Source organism: Brassica oleracea, chromosome C7 (genome assembly GCF_000695525.1).
Source record: "Brassica oleracea var. oleracea cultivar TO1000 chromosome C7, BOL, whole genome shotgun sequence".
Taxonomy (NCBI): Eukaryota; Viridiplantae; Streptophyta; class Magnoliopsida; order Brassicales; family Brassicaceae; genus Brassica; species Brassica oleracea.
In genome coordinates, this window is record NC_027754.1 from 39,887,689 (window position 1) to 39,915,399 (window position 27,711).

The 27,711-nt window shown below is 39.3% G+C and overlaps 7 protein-coding genes and 1 long non-coding RNA gene across 11 annotated transcripts; 5 read left to right on the forward strand and 3 right to left on the reverse strand.

Annotated features, from left to right (window-relative positions):
• Positions 1-278: 278 nt before the first annotated feature.
• Positions 279-2,338, reverse strand: LOC106303650 (3-hydroxybenzoate 6-hydroxylase 1). Its single transcript, XM_013739945.1, has 5 exons — positions 2,160-2,338; positions 1,935-2,081; positions 1,735-1,794; positions 1,495-1,660; positions 279-1,193 (listed from the first exon to the last, which is right to left on the reverse strand). Exons 1-5 carry the CDS (start codon positions 2,228-2,230, stop codon positions 441-443), a joined length of 1,197 nt encoding a protein of 398 aa, XP_013595399.1. The 5' UTR covers positions 2,231-2,338; the 3' UTR covers positions 279-440.
• A 204-nt stretch (positions 2,339-2,542) lies between these two features.
• Positions 2,543-3,483, forward strand: LOC106306697. 2 transcript variants are annotated; one of them, XM_013743412.1, is made up of 2 exons: positions 2,543-2,953; positions 3,098-3,483. In XM_013743412.1, the coding sequence occupies exons 1-2, from the start codon at positions 2,648-2,650 to the stop codon at positions 3,263-3,265; spliced, it is 474 nt and encodes a 157-aa protein (XP_013598866.1). In that variant the 5' UTR covers positions 2,543-2,647; the 3' UTR covers positions 3,266-3,483. The 2 variants fall into 2 exon arrangements, with proteins under 2 accessions (XP_013598866.1, XP_013598867.1); XM_013743413.1 differs by having other exon boundaries at positions 2,543-2,858.
• A 5,136-nt stretch (positions 3,484-8,619) lies between these two features.
• On the reverse strand, positions 8,620-9,580 carry LOC106306699. Its single transcript, XR_001263176.1, has 3 exons — positions 9,366-9,580; positions 8,777-8,917; positions 8,620-8,707 (listed from the first exon to the last, which is right to left on the reverse strand). It is a non-coding gene; the product is annotated as an uncharacterized LOC106306699 (long non-coding RNA).
• A 2,431-nt stretch (positions 9,581-12,011) lies between these two features.
• On the forward strand, positions 12,012-12,796 carry LOC106306696 (60S ribosome subunit biogenesis protein NIP7 homolog). The gene has a single exon (XM_013743411.1). The coding sequence runs from the start codon at positions 12,092-12,094 to the stop codon at positions 12,653-12,655; it is 564 nt and encodes a 187-aa protein (XP_013598865.1). The 5' UTR covers positions 12,012-12,091; the 3' UTR covers positions 12,656-12,796.
• A 2,528-nt stretch (positions 12,797-15,324) lies between these two features.
• On the forward strand, positions 15,325-15,926 carry LOC106306698 (protein RALF-like 33). Its single transcript, XM_013743414.1, has one exon. It carries the CDS (start codon positions 15,393-15,395, stop codon positions 15,726-15,728), a length of 336 nt encoding a protein of 111 aa, XP_013598868.1. The 5' UTR covers positions 15,325-15,392; the 3' UTR covers positions 15,729-15,926.
• A 1,162-nt stretch (positions 15,927-17,088) lies between these two features.
• Positions 17,089-18,703, reverse strand: LOC106303845 (heat shock factor-binding protein 1-like). 2 transcript variants are annotated; one of them, XM_013740186.1, is made up of 5 exons: positions 18,595-18,703; positions 18,083-18,136; positions 17,970-17,993; positions 17,831-17,873; positions 17,089-17,423 (listed from the first exon to the last, which is right to left on the reverse strand). In XM_013740186.1, exons 1-5 carry the CDS (start codon positions 18,595-18,597, stop codon positions 17,293-17,295), a joined length of 255 nt encoding a protein of 84 aa, XP_013595640.1. In that variant the 5' UTR covers positions 18,598-18,703; the 3' UTR covers positions 17,089-17,292. The 2 variants fall into 2 exon arrangements, with proteins under 2 accessions (XP_013595640.1, XP_013595639.1); XM_013740185.1 differs by having other exon boundaries at positions 18,586-18,692.
• Positions 18,704-20,524: 1,821 nt separating this feature from the next.
• LOC106301674 lies at positions 20,525-22,719 on the forward strand. The gene is made up of 4 exons (XM_013738126.1): positions 20,525-21,585; positions 21,740-21,942; positions 22,027-22,236; positions 22,359-22,719. The coding sequence occupies exons 1-4, from the start codon at positions 20,652-20,654 to the stop codon at positions 22,488-22,490; spliced, it is 1,479 nt and encodes a 492-aa protein (XP_013593580.1). The 5' UTR covers positions 20,525-20,651; the 3' UTR covers positions 22,491-22,719.
• A 548-nt stretch (positions 22,720-23,267) lies between these two features.
• On the forward strand, positions 23,268-27,272 carry LOC106306432. Of its 2 annotated transcripts, XM_013743050.1 has the most exons (13): positions 23,269-23,693; positions 23,814-23,997; positions 24,090-24,158; positions 24,240-24,338; positions 24,527-24,606; positions 24,692-25,026; positions 25,102-25,385; positions 25,595-26,232; positions 26,357-26,441; positions 26,527-26,578; positions 26,654-26,703; positions 26,818-26,865; positions 26,931-27,272. In XM_013743050.1, exons 1-13 carry the CDS (start codon positions 23,398-23,400, stop codon positions 27,105-27,107), a joined length of 2,397 nt encoding a protein of 798 aa, XP_013598504.1. In that variant the 5' UTR covers positions 23,269-23,397; the 3' UTR covers positions 27,108-27,272. The 2 variants fall into 2 exon arrangements, with proteins under 2 accessions (XP_013598503.1, XP_013598504.1); XM_013743049.1 differs by having other exon boundaries at positions 23,268-23,693; positions 24,692-25,385.
• Positions 27,273-27,711: the final 439 nt, after the last annotated feature.

The following is a 27,711-nucleotide window of genomic DNA, read 5'->3' on the forward strand; positions in this document are numbered from 1 at the left end:
CTCTCTCTCTCTCTCTCTCTCTCTCTCTCTCTCTCTCTCTCTCTCTCTCTCTCTCTCTCTCTCTCTCTCTCTCTCTCTCTCTCTCTCTCTTTAAAGAAAAATGACTTGACCCTTGGGCAAAGCCTAGGGTTGGGGTCATTACAAAAATGGTGGGATGTGTTAACATACATCAAGAGTTTTTTTTCCTTTGATATTTAGCAAAGATGTGAATCACCAATGATTTAGATGTACGGCCTTATATGGAATTTAACAGATAAACATAAAACACCAAATTTACATAAAATTTGAAATTATAGGTTTTTAAAAAGAAGAGAAATCCAACGAGTTAGATGACAAAGTTTCTAGAGTCGGCCGCAGTCGTATTCAGTACAGACTTAAAACGATAATTAAAGCACAAAACCTCACACTATAAAACTAGTCATAAAGTGTCCATCAAGTTTTTAGAGTCGGCCGCAATCGTATTTAGTATGATGAATCTGATCACGCCCAAACAACAGCACCAACAGCACAATAAACATGATCCTGACGACCATTGACTGCGTTTGTAGTGACCGTCCCGTCAAATACGTCTGCGTCGAAAGCCCGACTAGTCTCATCCTACGTTCACTCACATATTCATCAATAGCTTCTCCAATGCTTTTCACCGAACAATCCTTTAACAAGTCTCCATGGTCCGGACCCAATTTCCTAGCTAGACATCTAGCCAGAACAACCGCATCCTCTAGCGCAGCCGAGCCTCCTTGTCCGAGGAATGGACCCATAACGTGCATTGCATCGCCAGCTACAGTCACGGTCCCACGTCGAAATTTCCCGAACATGATTTCCCACGGGGAACGGTACCTTAAGTGTGTCAACGTTAATGACTCCACATCGCATCTTTTCACCATTTCTTTCCAGTCTTCGGATAACTTATCGACCCATTTTAGAGTCACATTTGCGATCGATTTTTGATCCTTACCGTTGTGTTGACTGTCTTGCATATGCACTACAAACCAAAAGACTTGGTTATCGTTCAAAGGGAGTCTTCCCACTAAAACGTTTCCTGTTTTCATCCTTAAAAGCTCATGTGGAAATCCATGGCCGTTTGGGTAATTAGTGAACCCTCTCACCGCACGACAAGCAAATGCCTTTATAGGGCCTAACCGGAGATAGTCACTGACGATGGAATTTGCACCATCACATCCAATCAAGACCTATGAGAGAAGCAAACATGTATCATTAAACCCACAATCTTAACTATCTAAATCAAACTTTTTTTGTTGTAAACTTAAACTTCAAATTCAAAATGGAAGGTTCTAGTTCAGTTTGGCATTCGCATTTTCAAAAGTTTTTGATAATAAAAAGGTACTATAAACAAATTTATAGTTAAAAATTGTATAGTTCTAAAATATAGATTAAAAGAAAATAGTATGCAGACTCAAACAAAACTCAGAAACTTGTGCGTGAAACAATGAAGACCGAAAATGAGAATCATGATTCATGATAAGTTGTTACCTTGGCTTTGATCGTATTGCCATTGGACAAGTGAACGATTGGAAACGACGTAATTTCGTCCTCTTGGATCGAAACAATTTGGGAATTCAACCGGATGGTTCCATCAGGGAGAGCATCGGCTAAGGCATCAACCAGATCGTTCCTTCTAATACAACGAGCTTCGTCTCTGTTTGATTGCAATTAGTAAAAGTTTAAAATCAATAATAACATACGATGTATATAATTGAATTAACAACATACTTGATGTTTAAAACGAATTCTCGTTTTTTCTTCCCATCCTCAATCAACATGGTCCGTGCTCTGTTCACCACATCCAAGAATTTATTATACAAGTTCTAAAGCAAAGCTATGATCACTAATAATTAATTAGCAAAGCTATGATCACTAATAATTAATTAGCAAAGCAAAAGAAAAAAAGGATTAAAGTAGAGAAATCTTACTTGTGAATAAGATTAGACGTGAGACGAAGACGATCAGAGACGCCAAGCTGATCAAGAGCTCTCCAACCATTAGTAAGAGTTCCAATTCCAGCTCCTTCCGACCTCACTTTCTCGGCTCTCTCCAACACAACACTCTTTATTCCTTTCCTGTATTTACAAACTTTATAATATACACACACAAAAATAAAAGTCCATATGGGACAGTTAATTTTCAGAACAACAAACCTATGAAGAGCAAGCGAAGTGGCGAGACCAGCGATTCCGCCGCCGACAATAACTATTCCGATTTCTTCCATTTTTGTTTTCAGATCTGGAGTTTACTTTGAGTACTTATTATAACTTGTCTGAATTGATGCGTATCTATAGTGATTTGTTTATACTAGTAACTACTAAATGAGAGAGAAGCAGCGAAGACTTTTCGTTAAAACAATTAATTACTTGGGAGACAATCAAGTCACGCTCGATTGTCTTTGGCGAGTCAAACATGTGCTACTTTTATGCAAGTTAGTTGACGTTGACGCAAGCGATGACGCCACCTACATTAGACTACTTGTGCATAAATATATATGGTCTACGTACTTGTTGTTTAGTGAATGTGATTCAATAGCTCTACTTGTACATAAAATAAATAAATTAATGTAGAACAACACACACAAATTGCATAAAAAGCATTCCACCGATGGAGTTTATTATTCTGATCCACATATACTCAAATGGATCTAGTCTTGTGCAGAGGACGAGCCAGCTTCCATGGCAGCACTGTTGTTTATGCTCTGATTATGACCAAGGAGACACAAGACTTCCGACTGCTTATCCAAGATTCTTCTGACAATAGCAACGCGATGGACATCCTTACCAACTCGAGCCTCACAAGAGTCCTCGTACTCTATGTAGAAAACTGCATCGTAGTCTCCAAGTCCCTGGGTACTTTCAGTAGCCACTTTCAGAATCTTCAAATTGGCCAGACTGAGTCTGGCAACGTCAAAGCTCTTATTGGTTGTAGCAACTGCAAGTTTCAAGTACAAACTGATCCAGTCATTGTCTTCAAGCTCTGAATCCTTGAGCTGAAAATTAAAAAGAAGATAGTATATCACTAATTAATAGTGGTTGATTATAATAATCAAAAATATTTTTTTTTAATTAAGAAACAATCAATTTACCAGGGAAAATCGGTTGGTGCCATCGTGTTAGTCGTGAGGCCGTGCGACCGCCTTTGCTTTACACGTACGGAAGAAGGAAGAAAGGAAAGGATCAGAGGGAATCAAGTGCAGAGCGTGACGTGTCTACAGCTGTTACATGATTGGCTACTTTATGAGGAAGGAAAGGAGTAAAGAATAAACACCGTTGTGACGTTGATGGGTTGGAGTTAACGGTTAACGTCCCCACGAGATGCGTGTGTTTACTTTTCGTCTTTTATATAAACGAGTGAGGTTTGTTATTGAGAGTATCAAGAGATTTGATCAAACTTGTGAAAGGGAGAGAGAGACCCTAGAGTAATTCTCTCAAGTTGTAGACATTTATCTCAGATCTATATATCATTTCACTTCTCAAAAGAACCCATAACAACTTGGTACCAGAGCCCTTCTTTCCTGGAATCTATGGCTCCAGCGAAGAAACCTGATGTTGAGGTGGCGATGGAAAACTTGCGAGAAGAGGTGGGTAAGATCGGGGTGATGGAGAGTACGATGGCGGAGCTCAAAGGAACGGTTGCTGAGATCCGTAATCGTATGGGGGTTTTGGAGAGGTTAGAACAGCGACTGAACGAAGATGACGAGACACGGAAGCGGGAGGTTGCAGCGTTGTTCCAAGCTTCGCTGCGACGACATGAGGAGGAAGAAAGCCAGACCTTTCAACGTCCAGGCAAACAGATCGAGACCGAAGAGGATCGGAGCGGTCTCTTTCGTGCTGGTGGGTCAGGGCTGCGATCAGAGACGGTGGCAAGGGCTGGGGAAGATCGAAACAACTCACTGATTCCACTCGATCAACCTTGGCGCCAAACGGAGGAGAAACAGGACGAGCTGACGCGCAAGGCCCGGAAGATCGAGATTCCTCTGTTCAACGGGGAAAACGCCGAGAGTTGGGTCCTACGCGTGGAGCAGTATTTCGAGTTAGGGGAGTTCTCGGAGGAAGGGAAGCTCCGAGCGGTGAGGATGTGTTTTGACGAGGAGGCTCTGATGTGGTACCGTTGGGAGCGAGATCGGAATCCGTTCGTGAACTGGGAGCAGATGAAATATCGCGTTCTCGAACAGTTTTCCACATCTTACGAAACGACAGCCAGAGAGAGGTTGATGACATTAAAGCAGGAGGGGACTGTTAGGGAATATTGTCGAGATTTCATCTCCCTAGCAATGAACGCTCCGGAACTACCAGATGAGGTGTTGGAGACGGCCTTCATGATCGGGTTGAAACCACAGATCCGAGCCGGAGTTAAGCTTATGGAGCCGAGGAATCTTCGCAAGATGATGAGCGTCGCCAAACTGGTGGAGGAGTGGATTGGTTACGCTGATCAGTCGTCGGAAGTACAAAGCGGTAAGGGGTTTAAGGGAGGTTTCTCACCGGGGTCGACCTACGTGGGTCGTAGTGGGTCTGGAGGGGGAAATGGGCCTGGGGGTCATTCACCTCAAAAGCCCAAAACGAGCCCACCTCAGGAGAAAGGAGCCCCGATGGAGAAACGAACGGCGCCGCAGATGCCTAATAACACCGGGAGAGGAAGAGCGCCGTTCCGTCGACTTTCGCCGGTGGAATACGCTAGGTATCGAGCGGAGGGATTGTGCTTTCAATGTGGAGGGAAGTCCCATGCTAGGCGCGACTGTCCTAATAAAGAGTTGATGGTATTGGTGATACAGGAGGAAGGTGAAGAGGAGAAATCTGAGGAAGAGTGCGACGGGGAAGAGGAGGAAGAGACACCAGACTTTGCGGAATGTGATGCATTATCTGCCAAATCAGCAGTAGGCATCTCGTCTCCGCGAACCATCAAACTTCGCGGAATGGTGGGCGATATTTCGGCCACTGTTCTCATCGACAATGGGGCGTCGCATAATTTCATCGACTATCGTCTAGTGGAGAAGTTGGGCGTGATCGCAGAAGAGACCCAAGGGTTTGGGGTGATTACGGGGTCGGGAAAACCAGTGAGAGGGGGAGGAATCTGTAGGGATGTGACGTTAGTATTGCAAGGTCACTCAATCACGTCAGATTTCTTACCGTTAGAACTCAATAACGTGGATGTGATCTTGGGAATACAGTGGCTGGAGACTCTTGGAGAAATGCGAGTCAACTGGAAGTTGCAGACGTTGAAAATTCCGGAGGACGGGAAGATGGTGATGTTACGGGGGGAGCCGGCCATTTGTAGTTCGGAGATTTCGCTCAAAGCAATGAAGAAGCTGTTGGAGCAACAGGAGATGAGCGTTTTGGTGGAGTGTAGAGAGTTGGTGGCTGATAACATGGAAGAGATGAAGGTTCCAAGGCCCCTGCGGAAGCTAGTAACGGAGTATGCGCAAGTGTTTGAGGATCCACAAGGCTTACCCCCTTCGCGAAGCAGGGAGCATGCGATCACTCTCACACAGGGTAGTGATCCCGTAAGTGTGCGTCCTTTCCGCTATCCGCACGCACAAAAAGAAGAGATTGAGAAGCAAGTAAGAGCCATGTTAAAAGCGGGCATCATTCAAGAAAGCATCAGCCCTTTTTCAAGTCCGGTGCTGTTGGTGAAGAAGAAGGACGGGAGTTGGCGTTTCTGTGTGGATTACCGTGCACTAAACAAAGCAACGGTGATGGACAGTTACCCCATTTCAATGATAGACCAATTACTGGACGAGTTGAAGGGAGCGACGGTGTTTTCCAAACTCGATCTGAGAGCGGGGTATCATCAGATTCGAGTCAAGGCTGAGGACGTGTCGAAGACAGCATTTCGCACTCATGATGGGCATTACGAGTTCCTAGTCATGCCCTTCGGTTTGTCGAATGCACCTGCCACGTTCCAATCAGTCATGAATGAGGTGTTCAGACCATTCTTGAGACAGTTCGTGCTCGTGTTCTTTGATGACATTCTCGTGTTCAGTAAGAGCCATCAGGAACACGCTATGCACCTGAGGCTGGTATTGGATAAGTTGCGCCAGCATCAGCTCTATGCCAATAAGAAGAAATGTGAGTTTGGTTGCTCGAGTATTGAATACTTGGGGCACATAATATCGGCGTCGGGAGTTGAGGCTGACAAAAGAAAGATTGCAGCAATGACGGAATGGCCAGTACCAAGGAATGTCAAGGCGTTGCGAGGTTTCCTTGGCCTCACAGGCTACTATCGCCGGTTTGTGCAGGAGTACGGGTTGATCGCGAGACCACTAACTGAACTTCTGAAGAAAGATAAATTTGGGTGGAGTGAAGCAGCAGGGGAGGCTTTTGTCGCACTCAAACAAGCTATGACGACAGTGCCAGTCCTAGCTTTACCTGACTTTAATGAGCAGTTTGTGGTTGAGTATGATGCTTCAGGAAAAGGGTTGGGGGCAGTGTTGATGCAGAACCAGAGACCGATAGCGTTCTTCAGTCAAGCTCTCTCAGAGAGGCAACAGTTGAAGTCCGTGTATGAACGCGAGTTGATGGCTATAGTGTTTGCTATACAAAAGTGGAGGCATTATCTGTTGGGTAGGAAGTTCATTGTGAGAACTGATCAGAAGAGCTTGAAGTTTTTATTGGAGCAGCGGGAGATTAACTTGGAGTATCAGCGTTGGTTGTCCAAGCTGTTGGGGTTCGATTTTTACATCCAGTACAAGCCGGGACTAGAGAATAAGGCTGCAGATGCGTTATCAAGGAGGGATGTAGCTGCTGAGTTAATGACGTTATCGGTACCCACAGCCATTCAGTTTCAGGAGGTAGAGAAGGAGCTCGAAAAGGATGAAAGGTTACAGAAGCTAATGCGTGATGTGTTGTCCGACCCCAGTAGTCATCCTGATTACACAATAGTCCAGGGAAGATTACTGCGTTGCGGGAAGTTAGTATTACCAAAGGAGTCGCCACTGATTGGAGTGATCTTACGGGAGCTCCATGATGGACTCACAGGCGGGCATGGCGGGGTACAGAGAACTCAGAGAAGGGTGAGTGAAGTATTCTTTTGGGCCGGAATGATGAATGACATCAAGCAGTATGTGGCAGCGTGTGCGGTGTGTCAGAGACACAAATATTCCACCTTAGCTCCAGGAGGGTTGTTGCAGCCACTTAGCATTCCGAACGCGATATGGGAGGATGTGGCTATGGACTTTGTGGAAGGGTTACCGCGATCAGAGGGGTACAATTCAGTTCTAGTGGTGATCGACAGACTATCCAAGTACGCTCACTTCATTAAGCTTCGCCATCCGTTCACAGCGACAGAAGTGGCACTGCTGTTTGTTCAGGAGGTGATCAAACTACATGGTTTCCCAAAGACGATTGTTTCGGACCGTGATAGAGTTTTTACTAGTCAGTTTTGGAAGGAACTATTTCGTCTGTCAGGAACGGCGTTATGCATGAGCACTGCGTACCACCCACAGACTGATGGGCAGACGGAGGTGACGAACCGTGGCCTCGAGACATACCTTCGTTGCTTCGCAAGTGACAAACCAAAGGCTTGGGCAAAGTTCTTACCATGGGCGGAGCTCTGCTATAACTCCTCTTTCCACTCTGCTATCAAGATGACTCCATTTAAGGCAGTTTACGGTCGTGACCCTCCTGCCATCGTCAGGTACAAGCAGGGATCAACTACGAATGCTGACTTGGAACACAAGTTACTGGAACGTGATGCAGTGTTGGGAATTATCAAGGAGCACATTCTGAAGGCGCAGCAGATGATGAAGAAACAGGTGGATAATCACCGCAGGGAGGTAGTCTTCGATGTGGGTGATATGGTCTACTTGAAGATCAGGCCCTATCGACAACAGTCGCTTGCACGCAGAGTTAATGAGAAACTTTCTGCGCGCTTCTACGGACCATTTGAGGTGGTTGCGAGAGTAGGGGAAGTAGCGTATCGCCTCAAGCTACCGGAGGAGGCTAAGATACACAATACCTTTTATGTGTCTCAGTTGAAGAAGGCCATTGGCAACAAGCAGCCAGTAGCTCCATTACCGGTTCAGCTCACTTCAGAAGGGGTTTTGGAGGTACAGCCAGCAGCGGTTTTGGGATTTCGAGTCAGCCCTTTGTCAGGACAGGAGGAAGTGTTAATTCAGTGGAAGGGGCTCCCAGAGTATGAGAGTTCTTGGGAATGGAAGAAGGTTATTCAAGGTCAGTTCTCTGAGTTTGACCTTGAGGACAAGGTCAATTTGGCAGCAGGGGGTAATGTTAGTCGTGAGGCCGTGCGACCGCCTTTGCTTTACATGTACGGAAGAAGGAAGAAAGGAAAGGATCAGAGGGAATCAAGTGCAGAGCGTGACGTGTCTACAGCTGCTACATGATTGGCTGCTTTATGAGGAAGGAAAGGAGTAAAGAATAAACGCTGTTGTGATGTTGATGGGTTGGAGTTAACGGTTAACGTCCCCACGAGATGCGTGTGTTTATTTTTCGTCTTTTTTATAAACGAGTGAGGTTTGTTATTAAGAGGATCAAGAGATTTGATCAAACTTGTGAAAGGGAGAGAGAGACCCTAGAGTAATCTCTCAAGTTGTAGACATTTATCTCAGATCTATATATCATTTCACTTCTCAAAAGAACCCATAACACATCGTCAACAAAAGGGCTCTCTTGAGGCAACTCAGGCAAGTTGGGATGGTCTATCTTGATATCATCACCACCTGTGATGGTCTTCTTGGTTTCGCCTATACAAAGATATAGATTAATTGAGACATGATATGATTGTCGTGAACTAGTAATAATGAAATATTTACCTAGAAGTCTAGCAACAGTGCACTTCAGATCGAATATGGAGTATGTTCTTGCACTAACTTTAGTCTGAAAAGTTTGGAGAGAACCACAGATGACTGGATCCTGTTGTATTTCTTTACTCTACTGAGCTGCAAATTTTTCCCCTAAATTTGAAAAATAGAAAGAAATAGATCAAATATATATACATAAAAGAAATTTGAACAAAAAAAAAAAAATATACATAAAAGAAAAAAAAAAGGGGGGCAAAGAAACACTATTTATTTTTTTTTTTTTTAAAGAATTTTAAATTTTATTCCAATCAAAAAAACCTTATTACAGAATTGAACCTGCCCCTTTCTATACAGAGTAGAAAAATCTGGAGTAAGTTGTAACGATGAAGGCCCATCCTCGCATAAAGGAGGGCTAAGTCACAGCAACCATCATCACAGTAGTATACTATCAGTGGGTTAGCTTAGAATGGTGCTGCACTAACATCGAACCCCTAAGAGCAAATATTAGTCAAAATCAACAAGAGGGACAGTTCGGATCCATACATGCATGATTAAAAAAAAAACAAATTTCGTCGGTCGATGAAAGATTATATAGTATTACCTCGGATTTATTCAGTGATTCATAGTATTTGGCCATTGCAAGATCGTGCCTCTCCTTCATCTCTTTCGGTCCCATCTTAATCTTCCGCCCCATCTCCACCTTCCGCCCCCGCCCCATCTCAACGCCTCTCTGTGATTTAGGTTTAAATTCAAAAGCAACGCCTTTTTATATTACCTCTCTTCTGGGCTTTAGAAGTTGATTGTCGGTAGGATTTAGACTAGTTTTTGGTTGCTGTTTTCTCAAAAACCATTTTTCCTCCTATCAAATTTTAGCTTTTTGTTTTTGTTTTTGTAAAAATTATTTCAATTCCCAATCAAGTTTTTTAACAAATAAAATCTTTAAAATTTAGGAAAACTAGTTTTTGAAAAGTTTAACCAATTTATTAAGAAAAACTAAAAACCAATTTTGGTAGTTTTTATGAAAAAAAATGAATTTTGATTATTATTTTTGAAGAAACTACTACATTTTAAATAATTAATAAATAATAAATAATATTCTCATAAATATAAAATTATTATACATTTTTTTGTACTTTAGATATCATTTAAATAATAATGTGTAGTAATTTATTTGTGTTACATATCTCTAAAATAAAGTCATATATTTTATAAATAATATTATTAATTTTAAAATTAGTTATTAATTTCTATAAATAAAATAATTGATTATTTTAAATTATTATTATTCACATTAAATAATTAAAACTTGTAAATATTTTTATTTTTGTGTAATTTGATACATATTTTATTTATATTTTCTATAATATAATTTTAATATAATAATTAAAAATATGTCATTTTATTTTATTTTAAATAATAATCACAATATTTCGATAAATTTTAATTGTAAATCTAAATATTTATTGCTATTTTTTGTATTATTTTAAAGTAATGTATTAATTAATTTTTGAAAAATAAAAAAAAATACAGCAAAACAAAAAACCAAAAACCAAAAACCAAAATATAACAACCAAAAACCAAAAACCAAAAGCTGAAAACCAAAAACTAAAATCTAAAAACTAAAATCTAAAAACTAAAATCTAAAAACCAAAAACTAAAACTAAAAACTATTGAAACACTCATCACCTAAGTCGGACTTCGTAAAGAAAAACAAAACTCAATTGTAGATAGGGTGTTTGGATAACCATTCAAATTCGATCTAATTGGTTTGGATGTTCGGATACTCATTCGAATTCGGTTCAAATTATTCGGTTTGGATGTTTAGATACTCATTCCAATTCGGCTCGGTTCTATTCAGTTTTCAGAGTTGAAGAATTCAGTCTCGTTCTGGTATTTCTAAATTTCGGTTCGATTTTGGTTTAGATTTTTACGGGTTTGGTTTGGGTTCGAATAACTCATTTAAATTATATTTTAAACTTAACATAAAAATTAGTTTAGCTTGAATATTTGGAAAATCAATAGATATTTGAAGTACTTTTGTTGTTTTGATTGTTTAGCTATTTAGATATTTCATTTAGATTATTTGTATATATTTTCAATTATTTTGGATAACTTCAAAATCTCTTATATATTCTGGTTATTTTTTGGATATTTAATCTAAAAATAAGTAATATATATATATTTCTGATTCGGATCTATTATGAAACCTGAAATATTTCGGTTCGCCTCGGATTCGGCTCCAGTTTTCTAGATACTAAAATTTTGAACCAGTTTAGGTTTGGGTTCGGTACTATTTTTTTGAATCGGATTTGATTTTGTTCTTTGGAATCGTGTTTTTTGGCCAGCCCTAATTGTGGATGATTTCAAAATCGTTTTTTATTGACCAAAAAAGGTGACAAAGTGTGAACAAAGAGAAAAATAAGTCGGCACTCGTCGGAGTTTGCCAAAAAAATACAAGTTTGCGGGAAAGGATAAGGGCAGGATTATCGGGGTTTTTAATGGGGTTTTAGTGGGTTTTTTAAGGGTGGAGAGACACACAGGAAGAAAAAAATCAGTGGCAGAAATGCCAGAATAAGAATCGATGTTCGCCGGTTTTTTGCACTGTTCGCGAATCCCACTGACACGTGACGGCCCACGATTGATTGGTTTTTAATTTTTTTTTTATTCAAACAAAAAAAATTAAAAAAATAAAAATTAAAAACTCATTTGGTTTCAGCGTTAATCATGGTCTAAGTCATAACTAAAATCCTAATTTCTAGTGGTTTGTCTCTGTGTGTGTGTTTAAGTCTCTCTTTCCTTGTTACCTTTGTCTTCCTTTTTTATACATGAGCCTCGTCTTCTTCTTGCCCTATGTCAGTGGCTTGAGTCATCGGGTGATCTATCAAGCCGGGCTGGTGTGCGAAGCTCGTGGCATTTGAATTGTAGTAACAAGTTGTTGAGCCGATCTAGCGAGCCATATTACATTGGATTGATGTAATCCATCTCCTACAGCAAGTTTCTTCCCAGTTCACTCGTGAGTGACGCAGTCGATTCCGGTGAATTTGTAAAAATTGGTCTGCAGAATGAAAAAATCGGTCGAGGGTTACGGTCTTGTGAACCTGCTTTGGAGTGAATGGATTATCTTAAGGTTTCCGTAAAACTTTATTCGGGTGAACGGTGAATTTCTTTTTGTAACTCAGGGGTTAAATTAGTAATACCTGTTTCAAAAGGACCAAATTCGAAATTATAAAAACTCATCGGCCCTAAAACCCTAAAAAGAGAACTCAAATCTCAGACAAAACAGAGCGCTGCTTCCTTGTCCTAAACCACCTCTCTCTCCAAAAAAAAATGAGGCCTTTAGACGAGAACGAGACGACCGTCGTCTTCGAGAAGATCTTCAAATTCGTGGGCAACAACCTCAAGAACATCGTCGAGAACCCCTCCCACGAAGGACCCGAATCAGATCCCGGCCGCTACTGCTTCCGCCTCCAGAAGAACAGAGTCTACTACGCGAGCGAGTCCCTCGTGAAGCGAGCCACGAACATCTCCCGCAAAAGCCTGGTCTCCCTCGGGACCTGCATCGGGAAGTACACCCACGCGGGGAGCTTCCACCTGACGATCATGTCGCTCAACCTCTTGGCGGCGAACGCGAAGCACAAGGTGTGGCTGAAACCCACCTCGGAGATGTCGTTTCTCTACGGGAACCACGTGTTGAAAGGAGGGTTGGGGAGGATTACTGATAGCATCGTCCCCGGAGATGGAGTTGTCGTGTTCTCCATGTCTGATGTTCCGTTGGGGTTTGGTATTGCGGCGAAGAGTACGCAGGACTGTCGGAAGTTGGATCCGAATGGTATCGTTGTGCTTCATCAGGCTGATATTGGAGAGTATTTGAGGGATGAAGACGAGCTTTGAAAAGAGTTCAAAGGTTTTGTCTTTTTGAGGATCTTAGCTTTGGTTCTGCTTTGTTGTTTTAATTTTCTTTTTTGCGGTTTTGAGATGTGTAACTGTTACAAAAGTTGTGGTGGATTTATGAAAGTCTCGTTTTTTATGAATATGTTTGTGAGTGTTTTGTGGATCTGTAAGGTGATAAGTGTTGGAAACAGCTTGACTTGCTTTAGATTTTATGTTAATGTTGAGAAGCTTGAAACTTTATGAATTAACTAGGCACAGATGTTCTGTATTAGCCAAATTTATCCCGAAATCTTATTGAGACAGATTGCATAAACTTGTCCATGGAGAATTGTAGCGAGTGTTTTTTGACTTTTGATTAAAAGATAGACGCTGAAAATTTCGAGTTTTCATCTGCTAAATTATACAGCACAAATAAAGTTGTAGCAATGGGGATTTGTTCAAAACTTAAAGATAGCTTCAGGAAATTTGAGACTCGTCATTGTTTCGACTTGCACTGAACTTTGTATGGTTGATATATAGGTCATTTCATATTAGTAATCACAAAGCCCGTCTAGCTCAGTTGGTAGAGCGCAAGGCTCTTAACCTTGTTTAAAGCTGGTTTTATACAGTGGTTTTGTTCTTCTGGCCTTGGGAACGTATTATAAACTTGGATTAACTTACCCTAGCTCTGGTTTGGCTAGGTGGTCAAAGCCCCTCAAACTTGCAACTCTAGTTATCAGCCTGGCTGTACAAATTTTGGTTTCTTCCGGTTAAGAGGCGCAATGATTGGCATGCTCATTCGATTTGACAGGTAAACTGAGTGATAGCCGCTGTACTGTGACTGTGAGATGCTTGATACATATGTAAATAATAGTATAAATAGGTGAGGAGTATTTTTGATCGTTGAGTGTTTAGGAGATATTACGGAATCTTTAAAACAAATCCCTAAATGCTTTTTGTTTTCTTTGGTTCTTCATGTTCTTACTTCCTCTCAGAATAAAAGAGAGTCCCACTCTCCGTTCTTATCATAAAATAAACATCACAGTGAAGGAAGATGTTGGAATTTTATTGAAATGAATCCATGTAGGTGGTATTAGTTTGTTATTCAATCTAAGTAAACATGGCGACTAAAGAAAAAAAAAAATCTGCAATGAGAATTAATGGTTATATAGTTATATTGTAAGCTATTGTTTTTTAGGCAATGCAATGATCACTGTTGTTATTGCTACTTTCGTAAGTCTTGACTACGGTATACAGTACATGTTGTACCTAAATTCTTATCTCTCTGCTAATTCTCTATTTCAAAAGAGCAGATGGACAAGAGAGGCGAGCTGACAGAAGAGAGAGTGGAAGCTCGATTGACTGATGAGAATGAGAAAGAAGCAGAGAAATAGATGATCAAAATGTTTCTTCTTATCATCTTACGACTACTACAGTACTACTAGTACTTAGGTTCAGATTGTACTGCTACTCTTGATATGTAGTTACTGCGTTTTAGTTTAATTCTAATGATACAACGGTCTGTAGCTGTCTAGCAGATCGATATGTCCCTCCACTGCACCAACTTTAGTACTGATCTAATTAACAATACATATGTCTAACTTAATTTGCAAACTCTTAGTTTACAAACTAAAATGATTTGTATTCTCCAAAACGTTCAAGACAGAGACGAATTTATTTTGTCAACTGATAAAGTTGATTATTCCTTTTTTATATTCTTGTCATTTTATTTTATTTTATTAGATTGGTTTAAATTACTCTCTCCATTTCGTTTTAATTGTCGTTATAGGTTTATGCACACAGATTAATAAACATACTCCCTCCATTTCGTTTTAATTGTCGTTATAGGTTTATGCACACAGATTAATAAAACATACTCACTCCATTTCTTTTTAATTGTCGTTATAGGTTTATGCACACAAATTGATAAAACATATGATTTTGTATATTTTCAAAATAAAAACACAATTACCTATACAACTAACCATATTTCAACCAATAAAAAAATAAAATAGAGAATCTTATTAATAAATTTTGCATTGAAATTTTAAAATAAAATTTATTTCGAAAAGAAAATTTTTCTCTGCAACTACTAGTAAATTGAAATGGATGGAGAATTTATTCAGGTTTTAATAGTTGAGTGTTAAGCCAATTTCAGCTTTTAATATACATTTACATTACTGGGTAGGTAGCATATTCAATCAAGTAAATCTATAAATGCGTCATGTATTGTGTGCAGGTTTAATGAAATCAAAATTTGAAAAGTCAAGAAAAGAAATCTATACTGTTTGACATAAGGTAAAGTTGATTATTCCTTCTTATTTTTCTTCTCATTTGATTTTATTTAAAATATTTCTCCAGGTTTTGATAGTTAAGTGTTAACCAATTACAGCCTTAAATATACGTTATATTTTTAATTTATCAGTTGATGGCATAACCAATGGGTCATCACTTATCCTCCAATATTATTAATCAAATAAAAAATTGAAAAGTCAAAAAAAAAAAGAAATATAGTGTTTGACATAAGGCATACTTAGAACGCGTTAAAACATCATTAATCAAAGTTTTTTTAAAAGAAAACTTGCTTGTATTTGTGCTAACAGTCAAGTGGCATAAACCGTAAATACTCCCAAATCCTAGTGGCATTTCCCATTGTCTTTTCTCTTTAAAACCATTTCTTTCTCTCTTTCTTATTACATAAAACTTTTGAACCTGACAAAGAAAAGAAGCTAAAGAGAGACACAGAGAGAGAAAAATAATGAGAGGACTCTCGATCATCGCGATTCTCACCGTCCTCTGCCTATTCTCCGCCGCACACTCCCAGTCCGTCGGTTTCGCCGCCGATTTCATGCCGTTCGAGACAGAGTGCACTGGTTCCATCGCCGAGTGCTCGACGGCGACGGCGGAGTTCGAGATGGACTCTGAGATAAGCAGGCGCATCTTAGCGACGACAAGGTACATAAGCTACGGTGCGCTGAGGAGAAACACAGTTCCATGCTCGCGCCGCGGCGCTTCTTACTACAATTGTCGACGTGGAGCTCAGGCCAACCCTTACTCTCGTGGATGTAGCGCCATCACTCGTTGCAGGCGATGATCTCTCTCTCTCTCAAATTCTTTTGTTTTTAATTATATACAATTTTCAGATCTCTCTGTTTTGTTGTTTCCTGGTGGTTACTTATGTTTATAATTTCATTGCAATACAATTTCGTAAAGTCAATTTATCAATTGTCGATGATGATTACATCTGTGAGTTTGATTTATGACCAGATAGAGAATATGGAACTTTGAACTATCTGTGCAGAACATTTCTGAGTAGTTTATCAAAATTATAATAATTAAATAGGTAGTTTAATAATGTGCATGTATGTTTTATTGCATGTGCTGAAGAAATAACAGATGTTCATCATATGGGGAATATATGTAATATTAAAATTATAGTTGTTCATATGGAGAAAAGCTATGACGGGGTGAAATCAAATTTGATTTACAGGAATATTTTCTTATAATTTTATGTATGAAAAATGAATAACTGTTTTTCTCAAAAAAAAAGAAAGAATAATTGTGGAGAAGAGAGAGAGGGGCAATAATTAGGATTGGTTGGGAGCCAACTAAACAAAAGGGGCAGCTTCACATGCAACACACTTCCGGCAGAACCCCACACGTTGGCGTATTTATTACGCGTTTTTGCCTGCTGTATTCTTCTGTGAATTCATCATCTTTTAGAACTTAACATTATTTAAATTACTTCTATGTCAAAAAAACTATTATTAATATATTATAGCTCTTTTTCAAATGTAATTTTGTTCAAAGATAAGAAGAAATCGTCAAGTTTCAAGGGTTTGAAAAGAAAAATATAAGATAGAATACTCATTTACTCCCACAATTAGAGGAAGACTGATTTAGAAGAAGAAAAAGCAGCATTCAAATATGAATACAGTACAGCAAAGATTAAAAAAAGAAAGGACCCAACAAATTAAAGACACTTTTAATTAAATGCATGATTAATTATTTGATGTTCCTCGGGCCCTCAATCGTTTTGCCCCGTTTACATAAACATTGAAGAGGGGTAAATATGACGAATTTTTTTGAAAAAATGGGTTTGGAGTTTGGACCACCGCATACTCTTACGGTCTTACCACCTCGTGACAGGCATACACCAACTCATCACCAGATGCTATTGATAAATCGATAATGATAGATTGACAACGTAATCAAAATGACATTTGCATTTGTATATTTTCTCAAATGAAATTTCCAATTTTAGTAGTATAAGTTATTTATTTTTAAATATGATTTACTTCTGAATTTATTCTCTCACCCTCGTCCACTCGAAGGCAACAACTTGTTTCGTAATGGTTACATTCGGTCTAATCATGGCACCGATATTGTGTAATCGTAAGAGAGATTCAAAACAAAAAAAAAAACTAAAATTGGAACCTAACCGAGTATACCCCTTCGTTTAGCCTTCATGCATTAGACTTTTCAGTTATCTCAAAAGTAACATCGAAAGCAAATCATAAGTGCAGCATAATAACAAGATATTCATGTCTTTAGAAACAGAAAATTTTAAAAAGTAATAGTACTGCGCTTAATAAATTTCACGGAGTTGCAGACACAAGCAGAAAGATCATGGACCTTAGTTTTCTTATCAAGTGGAACTAACTAGCCGGTGTTTTGGGTTCATCGCCTGATTTGGAGGCAGGAGGTGGAGTGCCTTCAACTCCCATCTCGGCTCTTAGATCATTGATGCTTTGCTCCAGCTCATTGATTCTGCCTCCCATGTCATCGAGTGAAATCATCAAAGTCAAGGAAATTACAGTTTAAACCAACACAAATTGCTGATAAAAGATTCGAGTTCCTACAGATTCCGAACTTATATCACTGATCATGGTAGTAAATGTGATTCGATGTAGGACTCACACCAACTAAGTATGCATAATAGTGCAACTTAACAAGAGAGAGAGCTAAACATAAAACCATGTGGTGTTTATCTACAGAATAGACATTTACAATCTCAAGAAATACTCTAATCAAATCTGGCAGTAGATAGCTGTATTACTATCCGTTGATTAATGGCAGAAATAAACTAATACTAGAGATCATCATCTCCTCCACCCTCTAGGAGGGAGGGGGAAACATTTTCAAATTATTCTAAAGGAAGAAACATTAAATATATGAATGATAAAAAAAGGATATTCTTTGTGATGATGGAGTCGGACATTGTCTGAAACCTGCTTTGCTGAAACACACAACAATGAAACAAAACTTGAAATCAGAATCTACCTACTGAAGCTGTGATTCCAAGACCTAAAGAAGTGAGAATTAAAAAGCCCACCATCTGCTGCAGGAGATTTTGGACCTGCATATGAAAAAAATCCAAGGAATCAATAACAAAAACAAGTGGTATAAGTCTAAAACAGAGAGATAATGGGGAACAAATCTACTCACAAAAGCAGTCATATCAGCAGTGCTCTGCTTAGTATCCTCAGAATCATGCCCATCCTGTAACCATCAAACAAACAAACAAGTGTAAATATATATAAAAAACACTCCACATGAAGCTTAATGATAATGAACAAATCATCGACGAACCAACATTTCACGCAACAAACTCAATACACGGAGACTCCTAAGCAAGACTACTCATCAACAAAAGAAAGCTTATACTGGCTGGATCATCCATCAGATCTCCAACATTTCATTCTCAACTACACAAATCGAAGAATTCAACCCTACGTTTTAAGCCGAGAACAAAAGTTTAGATGATGAATATCAACAGAAACAGGAAATCGAATCGAGAATCATGCTATAAACTGTCACGCAGGAAACTCTCTACCTACAACCCTCTATTTATCATCACGAAATCTCAATCGATAGATCTGACGAGCCCGAGCCTAGGGTTCGTGAACGAAAACATATAAACTCGATCGAAATCAAGCAAATGAACGCATCGTGTGTACCATTTTTTTTAGGGTTGCTTGGATGACGGAGAGCTAATGGAGAAGCGATGAGACGACGGAGATGAGCGACTGAAATGGAACAATTTTTTTTCTTTTTATTAACCAAAACCTGCTGTATATCTTAAATGTCCAAACTACCCCTCTACTTCAGTGGTGTGTTGTTACTGGTTTGAGTGTGATATTTAAATTTATGACATCTTAAAATACGCAATTCGGTTCAACACAAACCGAGTCAAATCAAATATGTACCGAATGATTGATGTTGTATACTCCACAGGATGGAACCAGGAAACAAGTATATTGAATCAGTTAAGCTTCATACACAGTGTGGTCAATAGAGATCATATCTGATATATTATTACAAATTCTAAAACTTTAGCAATCTAGGTGTTTTTTTTTTACCATATACACCCAAGTTAATATGAACATCTTGGATGAGATTTTGGGTTTATTTAAACATTTCAAATTTGGTTGACTACAGTTGGACCCATATACTATAGGAACAAACATGATTTACATCCCAACTTTTGGGCTCATCAATTGTCCTCCAAAAACATCTTCAATTTCATTCTATTATTCACTCTAAAATAGAGTTTAGAGTTAAATTGCTTCCGTAATATTCTATTTTTCATTCTATAATAAAGTACAGTTGAAACATTTTTACTTTAAATTATATATTAGAGTGGAAATAGAGTGGAGCAGAAATGCTCTAAATTATTTTTCCATCAATTTCTCTAATTTTTAACAGATTAAAAAGTCACGATTGATAATCCAAATCGCGTTCAATTAAAAATGATTATACAATTGTATGTCTGATTATACCTAACCCGATTCTATCCTGCAAACATAAAATCCCAAATACCACAAACAATAAATCTTCCGTTTGCATTTACCTCCCATCCCATACTTAAAACTCAGCTTTGTCTTATCCCACCTAATTTGCTCTATATTTCTACCTTTTCTTATTTCGACCTTTTCTTAGGGCATATAGTAAGACAACTTCTTTGAACTCAAAACCGGATGAAAACATGCTCCCACTTTCAATTTATCAGCCTTTTTGTGTCGCATGTCTCTAGTATAAAAATCGTTTTCCTCTACATCAGAGCTTTCGGAATCATACTCATGCCAATGCACTATTCATTCACAAAATCAGGACTCGTTGCTCAATTTAAAAACCCATACCGGTTCTCAAGCTCTTCTTACTTTACCATAATCAATTTTTTTCATTTCCATTTTATTCGGTTTCTTGGTTGGACTTTCTTTGCTTTTGTCCGATTTTGTATTTCCAATATTCCTAATCAATGTCATTTTTCATCTCCATGGAAACAACATTCGAGTAACAACATTCGAGTAACAACATTCGAGTTTGCAATCAATGCATCCTCCATCGGCGAAGCTGCAGTAACAATAATGGTCCACTCTTGATATGAATCGACTTCATCAATTCATCAAAGTTACATGAACATGAATCCAAGTTTCTCTATTGACCTCGTCATACTCTATTGTCACATTCACAAAAACCGGATTCTAAACTTCTCCATTTTCTTCTTCCTCCTTCATTTCCGATGGAAAACCCTAGATTATCGACCGCCCTTAACCCACGGTTTCTTTCACTCTTCTCTAATTTAAGGTTCGTCAGAAATCCTAAGCCTCAAATCAAATTTAATATAATTGGGTTTAGGTTTGAAGTAATTTGAATTTTATGTTTGCGGGTTAGAGTCGGGTTAAGTATAATCGAGTATACAATCGGGCAATCATTTTTAATCGAACGCAATTTGGGTATTAATCATAATTTATTTAATCTATAAAAATTAGGAAAATTGTTGGGAAAAGTAGTTTAGGAGGACAATTGATGAGCCCAAAAGTTCGATGTAAATCGTGTTGGTTCGTATCAATTGCTGTCAACCCTTCAAATTTAGAAAGGAATATACGGAATACGTTGAAAGGTTTGGGCTATTTTGTAATTTAATTTTTACTTAGTTTCAAATGATTCTGCCGAATAGTTTGGCTTGGAAGAATCTCTCTTTGGCTAAGAACAATCTCTCTCCGCCGCAGCAATGGCTGCTCTCCGATGCGCCGTCTTCACATCTCCGTCGACTATTCTTCCGTCGTACTCCTCCACCGGTAAAAGAGTCTCCTTTAAAGTTATCCGCTGTTCTTCTCCGGTCTCAATTCCACTCTCGTCGTCAAAAAGGAAAAACTACCTGCGACGCAAAATCCTCAGAACCCTAGGTCCTCCCAAGCCCCAGGAGATCGAAACGCCGCGAAAAATTCCTCCAAACGACGACGTTTTCACCAAGAAGGACGATGATGATGTAGAGGAGCTTAGCTCGGTTGTTGCTTCGAACGAGGTGAATGGTGTGTTAAGTAAGCTCTCTCCGAAGCTAGTAGCCAAGTACGGGTTGTGTTTGGTCGGAGTGTTCGCTTTTCAGACAGTTTGTGCTGTTTTGTTTCTGGGAAACTCTACGGAGAAGGAGAAAACGCAGGAAAGTTCAAGTCTTTCGTTGAATCTAAACGGGGAAAATGAGGGAAGAGGTAGTAGTGTGGTTTCGCTAGAGGATATTGAGATGAATGAGAAGATTGCGGAGATTAGAATGATGGCAAGGGAAGCACGTAGAAGCGAGGAAAAGAGTGGTGGTGGTGGTGGTGGTGATAGAGAAGAGGATGGATCGTTGAATCCTGGTGGAGGTATTGAGATTGAGAGGGAGATAGAAGCAAGGCTGTCTAACATTGAGAGACGGTTGAATTCGCAGAGGAAAGGGTTGGCAGGGTTACGTGTAGAGCCGTTGGATGAGTCTAGGAATGATGAGAAGAGTTTGATGTTTGAGAAGAAGTACAAGTTTAAAGGCGAGAAGCCCCCTAAGGGTAACGTCAAAGGCTTTGGTGGAAGTAATGAGCAAAATGGCAATGTTAGTGACTCACGAGATGGTTTGAAGAATGCTGAAGAAGAGCCCAAAGCGGCAGGGCCTTCGGATTCTAAGATGATCTCTGGTAGGTTTTTAGAATAAGGTGCTTTATACCTGCCACATCTTGTGTTAAGTAATTGTGTTAATTGTGAAGAAACATATGGTGTTGTTAGGATGTCATGTACAGAATAAATCTTGGATTTGATCTTGCAATCCTCAGCTTATCTTAATATTTTTAGGTGCTGCTCAGGGGTCTGAGCAAAGGCGACCATCAAACCAAGTTATGAAGTCAAGCAACTCCGAAAGCCGAAAACCAAATACGGAAGCTGGTTCTGGATTTGGTAGGAGTGGCCAACATGGAGAAGTCAGGAAAGGAAACACGATGAGAAGAGTTAAGGAGAAACAGAATAAAACGTGGTGGCTTAAGCTTCCCTATGTGCTGGTAGGTTTGTATATTAGGGCCAAGAAGTATATGATAATATCATGACTCATGAGCCAGGACTTACTGTTATCTCTTTCTCTTCAGAGAATTCTTATGCGGAGTAGTATTGACCAAGAAGTATCTGAGGGATACTTTACTATGAGGACCGAGCCTATGGAACAAAACAAGGACCAGGTTTCACACATGATTGCATTCGAGGATCAAACTGATGCAACAAACTTCTCTTATCTGCTGGAGTCAGTTTTTGAAGACTTGGATGATTTCAGCGCCAATGTAGTTCCCATATCAACCAAGGTAAAAAAGGAAGCTCATTCTCTGACCAACAAACAATCTTCTCTCTTAAAAAAGTCCATCTCTGTGAAGCTAATTTAATTTGCAAGCAAGTGGACTAATTTTTTTTTTTTATTTCATTGTAGGATCTTTATAACGAAGTAAGTTCTGGTGGCAAGAATGTGATTGTTGTGAAGAAGCGGCAGCTAAAGCTGTATGCTGGACAACCATTTGAAGATGTTGAAAGAGCCCTCCATACTCTGATCCAAGAACAATGATAGAATGACATGTTACTTTAGAATGTGGAAAACTAGAGATGAATAATCTATGTGGAAGAACAGAGGAGGCAGTAAGAACAAGCAGCCAAGTCACAGCGACGACTTTTTCTTCATGGAGAATTAATGAGCCTAATATAGAATGTATCATTATCTAATATCTGTATACGTTTGTCATTCTTTTCCTCTCCCTTGTGATATTACGTGTCAAGAGAAAATAATCATTTGATGCTTGTTGTTGGCGTACAAAGAAGAAAGTATTGGTTGATAACACATATGAGCTAATAAACCCAGATGCATATTCATCGATCAATGTGAAACATCTTTGTGCATGTGATTCCTGAAGCAAACTGGTAAACCCTGGATGAGACTGACTTGTTTAGTAAGTTTTACAGAATGTAAAATTTGATGCGTAACAATAATGACGTAACGTTAGATAAGAGTGCATTAACTAACTCACTCGATTTGATCAAAAAAAAAAAAAAAAAAAAACTCACTCGATATACAGGATCTTCCCAGGGTTCATCTGATAGCTTGCAAGGAGTGTATTGGATGAAAAAGTTGATTTACATGTTTCCTACGTACAAAAAATCACATTCAGTGTTAAATTGCATTCTAATTACGAGTAACCGATGGTTAGTGCGGACGGAACTGAACTTAACCGATGAATTTGATTCGGCTATCGAATTTGTAGTCTCCGGTTAACTAATCTCGGGACCGACGGAAAAAAAAAATCTCGGGACCAGTCTATCTATAACGACGTCGTTTAAGCTCTTCACTTCTACGCCACACGCGACTTTTTGGTGTACAGAGCTCATTCCTTCTTCCATGGCTTCTTCACCATCTCTCGTTCCTAATTCCTCCGTTTGAAAATCGAATCCCCAAGAACAATTGAATTTGCTTCCCGTTCATGGACCAAGAGTATCGCAGCCCTAGATCGTCGGTGCACCACCAGCATCAACATCAAATGAGGACGACGGTTCCTCCACCGCCGTCTCCTCATCCTTCGCCTCCGGTTCCTTCACATGCGGAAAGTGATCAGAGCACATCGGAGCTTCGTGCTCTCGATTGCAACCTCACTTCCTTGTGCGATCATATTCAATCCGAAGGTTTCGGCTCCGGCTCATTCTCCGATGTTGTTGTCAAGGCCATGGGGTCCACCTACCATCTCCACCGACTCATTCTCTCTCGCAGCTCCTACTTCAGGTTTATATCTTCAATCTGAATTTTCCGGTTTACGAGTGAGATTGACTCAAATTTTCGGTTTACGAGTGGTCCAGTTTGCTTTTGATATTCAGGTTTTGATTATAATAATGATTTTGGTAGGACGATGCTCCAAGGACCGTGGAAAGAAGCAAGCTCTCCGGTTGTGAACTTACTTGTGGATGATAAAAATGTTAACGGAGATGCAATCTCTGTTGCTTTGGCTTATCTCTATGGGCATCATCCCAAGCTTGATGATGATAATGCCTTCCGCGTTTTAGCTGCAGCTTCGTTTCTCGACCTTCAGGTATTTGGTGGTTTTTTTTTCCTTAGTCTCAAGACATTAGTTTCTTTTGAATCATTTGATCTAAACACTAGTGGCTTTTTTTTTTCCTGCAGGGTTTGTGTGCAATATGCACTGATTTTATTATTTCAGAGCTGAGGACTTCAAACTTCTTGGCGTATCAGGTTTGAGAAGTCTCGGTCTTTTATATTGTTTTAGCCTCCGTGAATCTTTAATACACAGAGTTTCTCCCATTTGTGACTTAGGTGTTTGCAGAGAGCCAAGACTATGGTATACATGGAGAACGTGTGAAGAATGCGTGTTGGGGTTATCTCTGTCAAAGTGGTGCTGTGGAACTTAGAGAGGTATATTCTTTAGTATCAGATTTATGATTTTTATGTAGTTGGGGTTGGTTTGTTTCTTTTGAATATTTCCATGTTCTGCCCATCTTGCTGCTTCCATCTTTATATATTGTCAAACGTATATTTTAAGTTTGAATTAAGTATTTGAGTTTTACTGACTTGCTAATTATCAAAGCGCGTTTTATGATCAGATGCTGCCAAAACTCTCTGCACAGACTCTATGTGCATTGCTGACATCTGATGAACTATGGGTCCCTAGTGAAGAAAAACGGTATGACGTGTTGGATTATGGTTTCATACTGTATTTTCATTTTATTAAGTTTCCTAAAAACTCTGTCTATTTCCATGTCAAAAAGGTTTGAACTGGCTTTGTACGCCTTCATCGCGAATGGTGCTCCTTCCAACTCTGAACATTCCAGTCAGCATTCGTGTTTTGAGAGAGGGACAAGCTTTCCTACAGATTCTGTTGTGTCGTCGAAGGGGAAAAATGTTGTGGATGAATTCTCTTTTAGGAGTTTGGACCGTAAGCTAGGTCGTTTGGATTTGGAAGATGACCTAAGGGATGCTAGTGATGATTTGAGTGTTCCACTCGCAGAAGGTGTAACTGATTTCCAAAAAGGAGTTTTTGGTTCGAACCTCGTGTTTCAACAATCTGCAAACTCACAGACAAGTTTTGTTGATAAGACAGAAGGTAGTGGGGTGACAACTAAAGGACCTTCTGAAGAAGCATATCATTTGAGTAATGATAGTTGGTTATCTGGCGCAGATTCTAGACATTGCCCTGTCTCGGGTGTAGCCAATGACTGGAGAAACGGTGGTGTTTCTGCTCTTACCTGGGGTGGACGGGTTGTGGGGAAGAAGCAGGTTACATGCTGTCTTAAAGGAAAATGGGGATTAACTGAGGAAGAATACAATGCATTTGTGAATACTTTTGAAGGTGGTTCACTTCTGTATTGCAATATGTCTTTTGAAGTGCTTCTGAATGCAAGAAAACAACTTGAAGAGTTGGGTTTTCCTTGTAAAGCTGTGAACGATGGCCTTTGGTTGCAGGTTATTTTTCCTTAAAACTTGCTTTCTTATTCAGCCAGTCATAGGAATGTAATGGTGGATTAGCTCATGCTTTGATGCATTTGCACTAATTGCGGATTAGGGTGTTTTTGAGTAAAATTGGAGGCATTTATCATGAGCAGTCTTATTCTAGTTTTATATGTTTGCTTGCATAAATGCGATAAAATGTCTTTGTGTTTACTACTATCCAGATGCTTCTCAGTCAGAGGGTGCAGGAAGTTGCTGCCAACACTTGCAAAAAATGTTGCCTCATCAGTATTGCATGCGCATGTAAACAGGGATTTGGGCTTTCGCATGGTGCACCCTTCAACAATTATTATTGCCAAGACAATGTTCAGAACAATATGATGGGAGGCATTGAAACCATGTATGTGACGGAGTCTTCTCAAGCTGAAGAAAATGGCATCTTTAAGCCTGTCAGGATCAGTGTTAGAGGACAGCATATTGATGGACTTGCCGGCATTGGATGCGAAGCCACATTTGTACCACCACCTGCTTGGCCTCCTACACCTTTTGTGTACTCTCGGGTCCCCATTAACAGAAATGGCCAGCCACCTCTAGCCAGTGATGGCTCTGAAGGTAGAATCGGTCAAAGTGAAGAAAATTTAAAAGATGGCTTGACAGCTCTAGTTGGGCTGAGCCAAGGGACGAGCGGTGTTGGTAATTATACTCGTGGAGATCAAAACGAGGGAGGGCACAGCAGTGGATCGACTGTTGGAATGTCAGAACCAAAGGAACATTTAGTAGGGATTGAGCGGGAGAACGCGAGTTGTACCATATCACTTGATACAAGGACACCTTTGTGTCACTTTCCTCCATTTCGTTTCGGGTAAGGTTTTCGATTTTTTTTACTTGTAACCCCAACTCTCTTGCTCTGTTCTCGCTTTTCTTGCTCTGTCCTGTTTTTGGTAAATGGTTGCTCTCAGTTGTTGTGCCTTTTTCGTTGTCTGCAGAGTTGAATTTGACGATGTCCATAGACTAGCTAATGGTCATGTGGAGCATTCTCCTGAATTCTTCTATGCTGGTTCTCTGTGGAAGGTATAACAAACTCGTATCTCAGTCAGGAAGATTCAGTGATGAAATTTTTGGGTTTGATGAGACGCTTTTTAAATACTGTATCCAGATTAGCATTCAGGCGTTTAATGATGAAGACCCTCAAGGACGCCGAACTATTGGTAACCTGACTCAACTCAACAACGAGGTTACCTCACACTAGATTGATATGTTAACTTGATGATCAATTTCTACAGGTTTGTTTCTTCACCGTCGTAAAGCAGAGATAGTGGACTCACTAAGGAAGGTTAGTTTTCCTTCTTCATCATCCTATAGAGAAGTTCAAACCAAAACACTCCAGTTTATTAGATAGTTCAGTAGTCATATCTTCCGAAATTACAACTTTTTTCTCCTCATTCAGGTCCACGTCTACATAGATCCTCGTGACAAAGTGACTGCACGTTACCAGGTACGTTTCTGTTATCTTCAAGTTCTCCTTGGTATTTTTCTAACAACACACTATGTATGTCGCAGCTGGTCTGCCCGTCGAAAAGAGAAGTGATGTTGTTCGGGGATTTCAAGCAGAGAGGAACTTTGTTGCCCAAAGCTCCCAAAGGTTGGGGATGGCGTACTGCACTGCCCTTCGATGAGCTCTCTGAACTTCTCCAAAATGGGGCTCTAAGAGTCGCAGCTGTGGTTCAGCTCGTCTGAGAATCATTTTTTAAGTATTATATGCATTTTAGAAGTTGTAAAACAAAATTTTTATTTTTGAAGTCATTTAATGATATATTAATAATGATATATTACTTAGTTAAACTATGATTGTGTTTTCTTGTATAGTTTTTATACCATAAAACATAAGTCAGTTAAAAATTACGAGGGTGACATTTGTCATTTAAGTTTTTCTGTTTTCATCGATAGTATTATTAAGCCTTTTAAGCAAAGTCAAAAAATTCTAAACAATGAAAACTACCAAAACAAATATGAGATACACCACTAGAGATCTTAATTAAACTAACATATTTCTATCTTGCGTGTGAATAACTAAAAAAATTCATATAAAAGTTTCATATTTGCTTTTGTAATAGTTGAATTTCAAAGGAGGTAATCTTCGTATTAATGCAAAAACACAACACCTCAAAAAGGAACAATTGTCACTCTTTTTTAAAAATAGGCGTCACCAATACAAGATAATTTTTTATATTGCTCTATTGAAAATAATATAATCAAAAAGATTACCATTCCATAGAATTTCATGCTTTCTATCAAATGAAGAAAAGACTCCAATCAACTTTTAAAACGGTTCAACTAAACC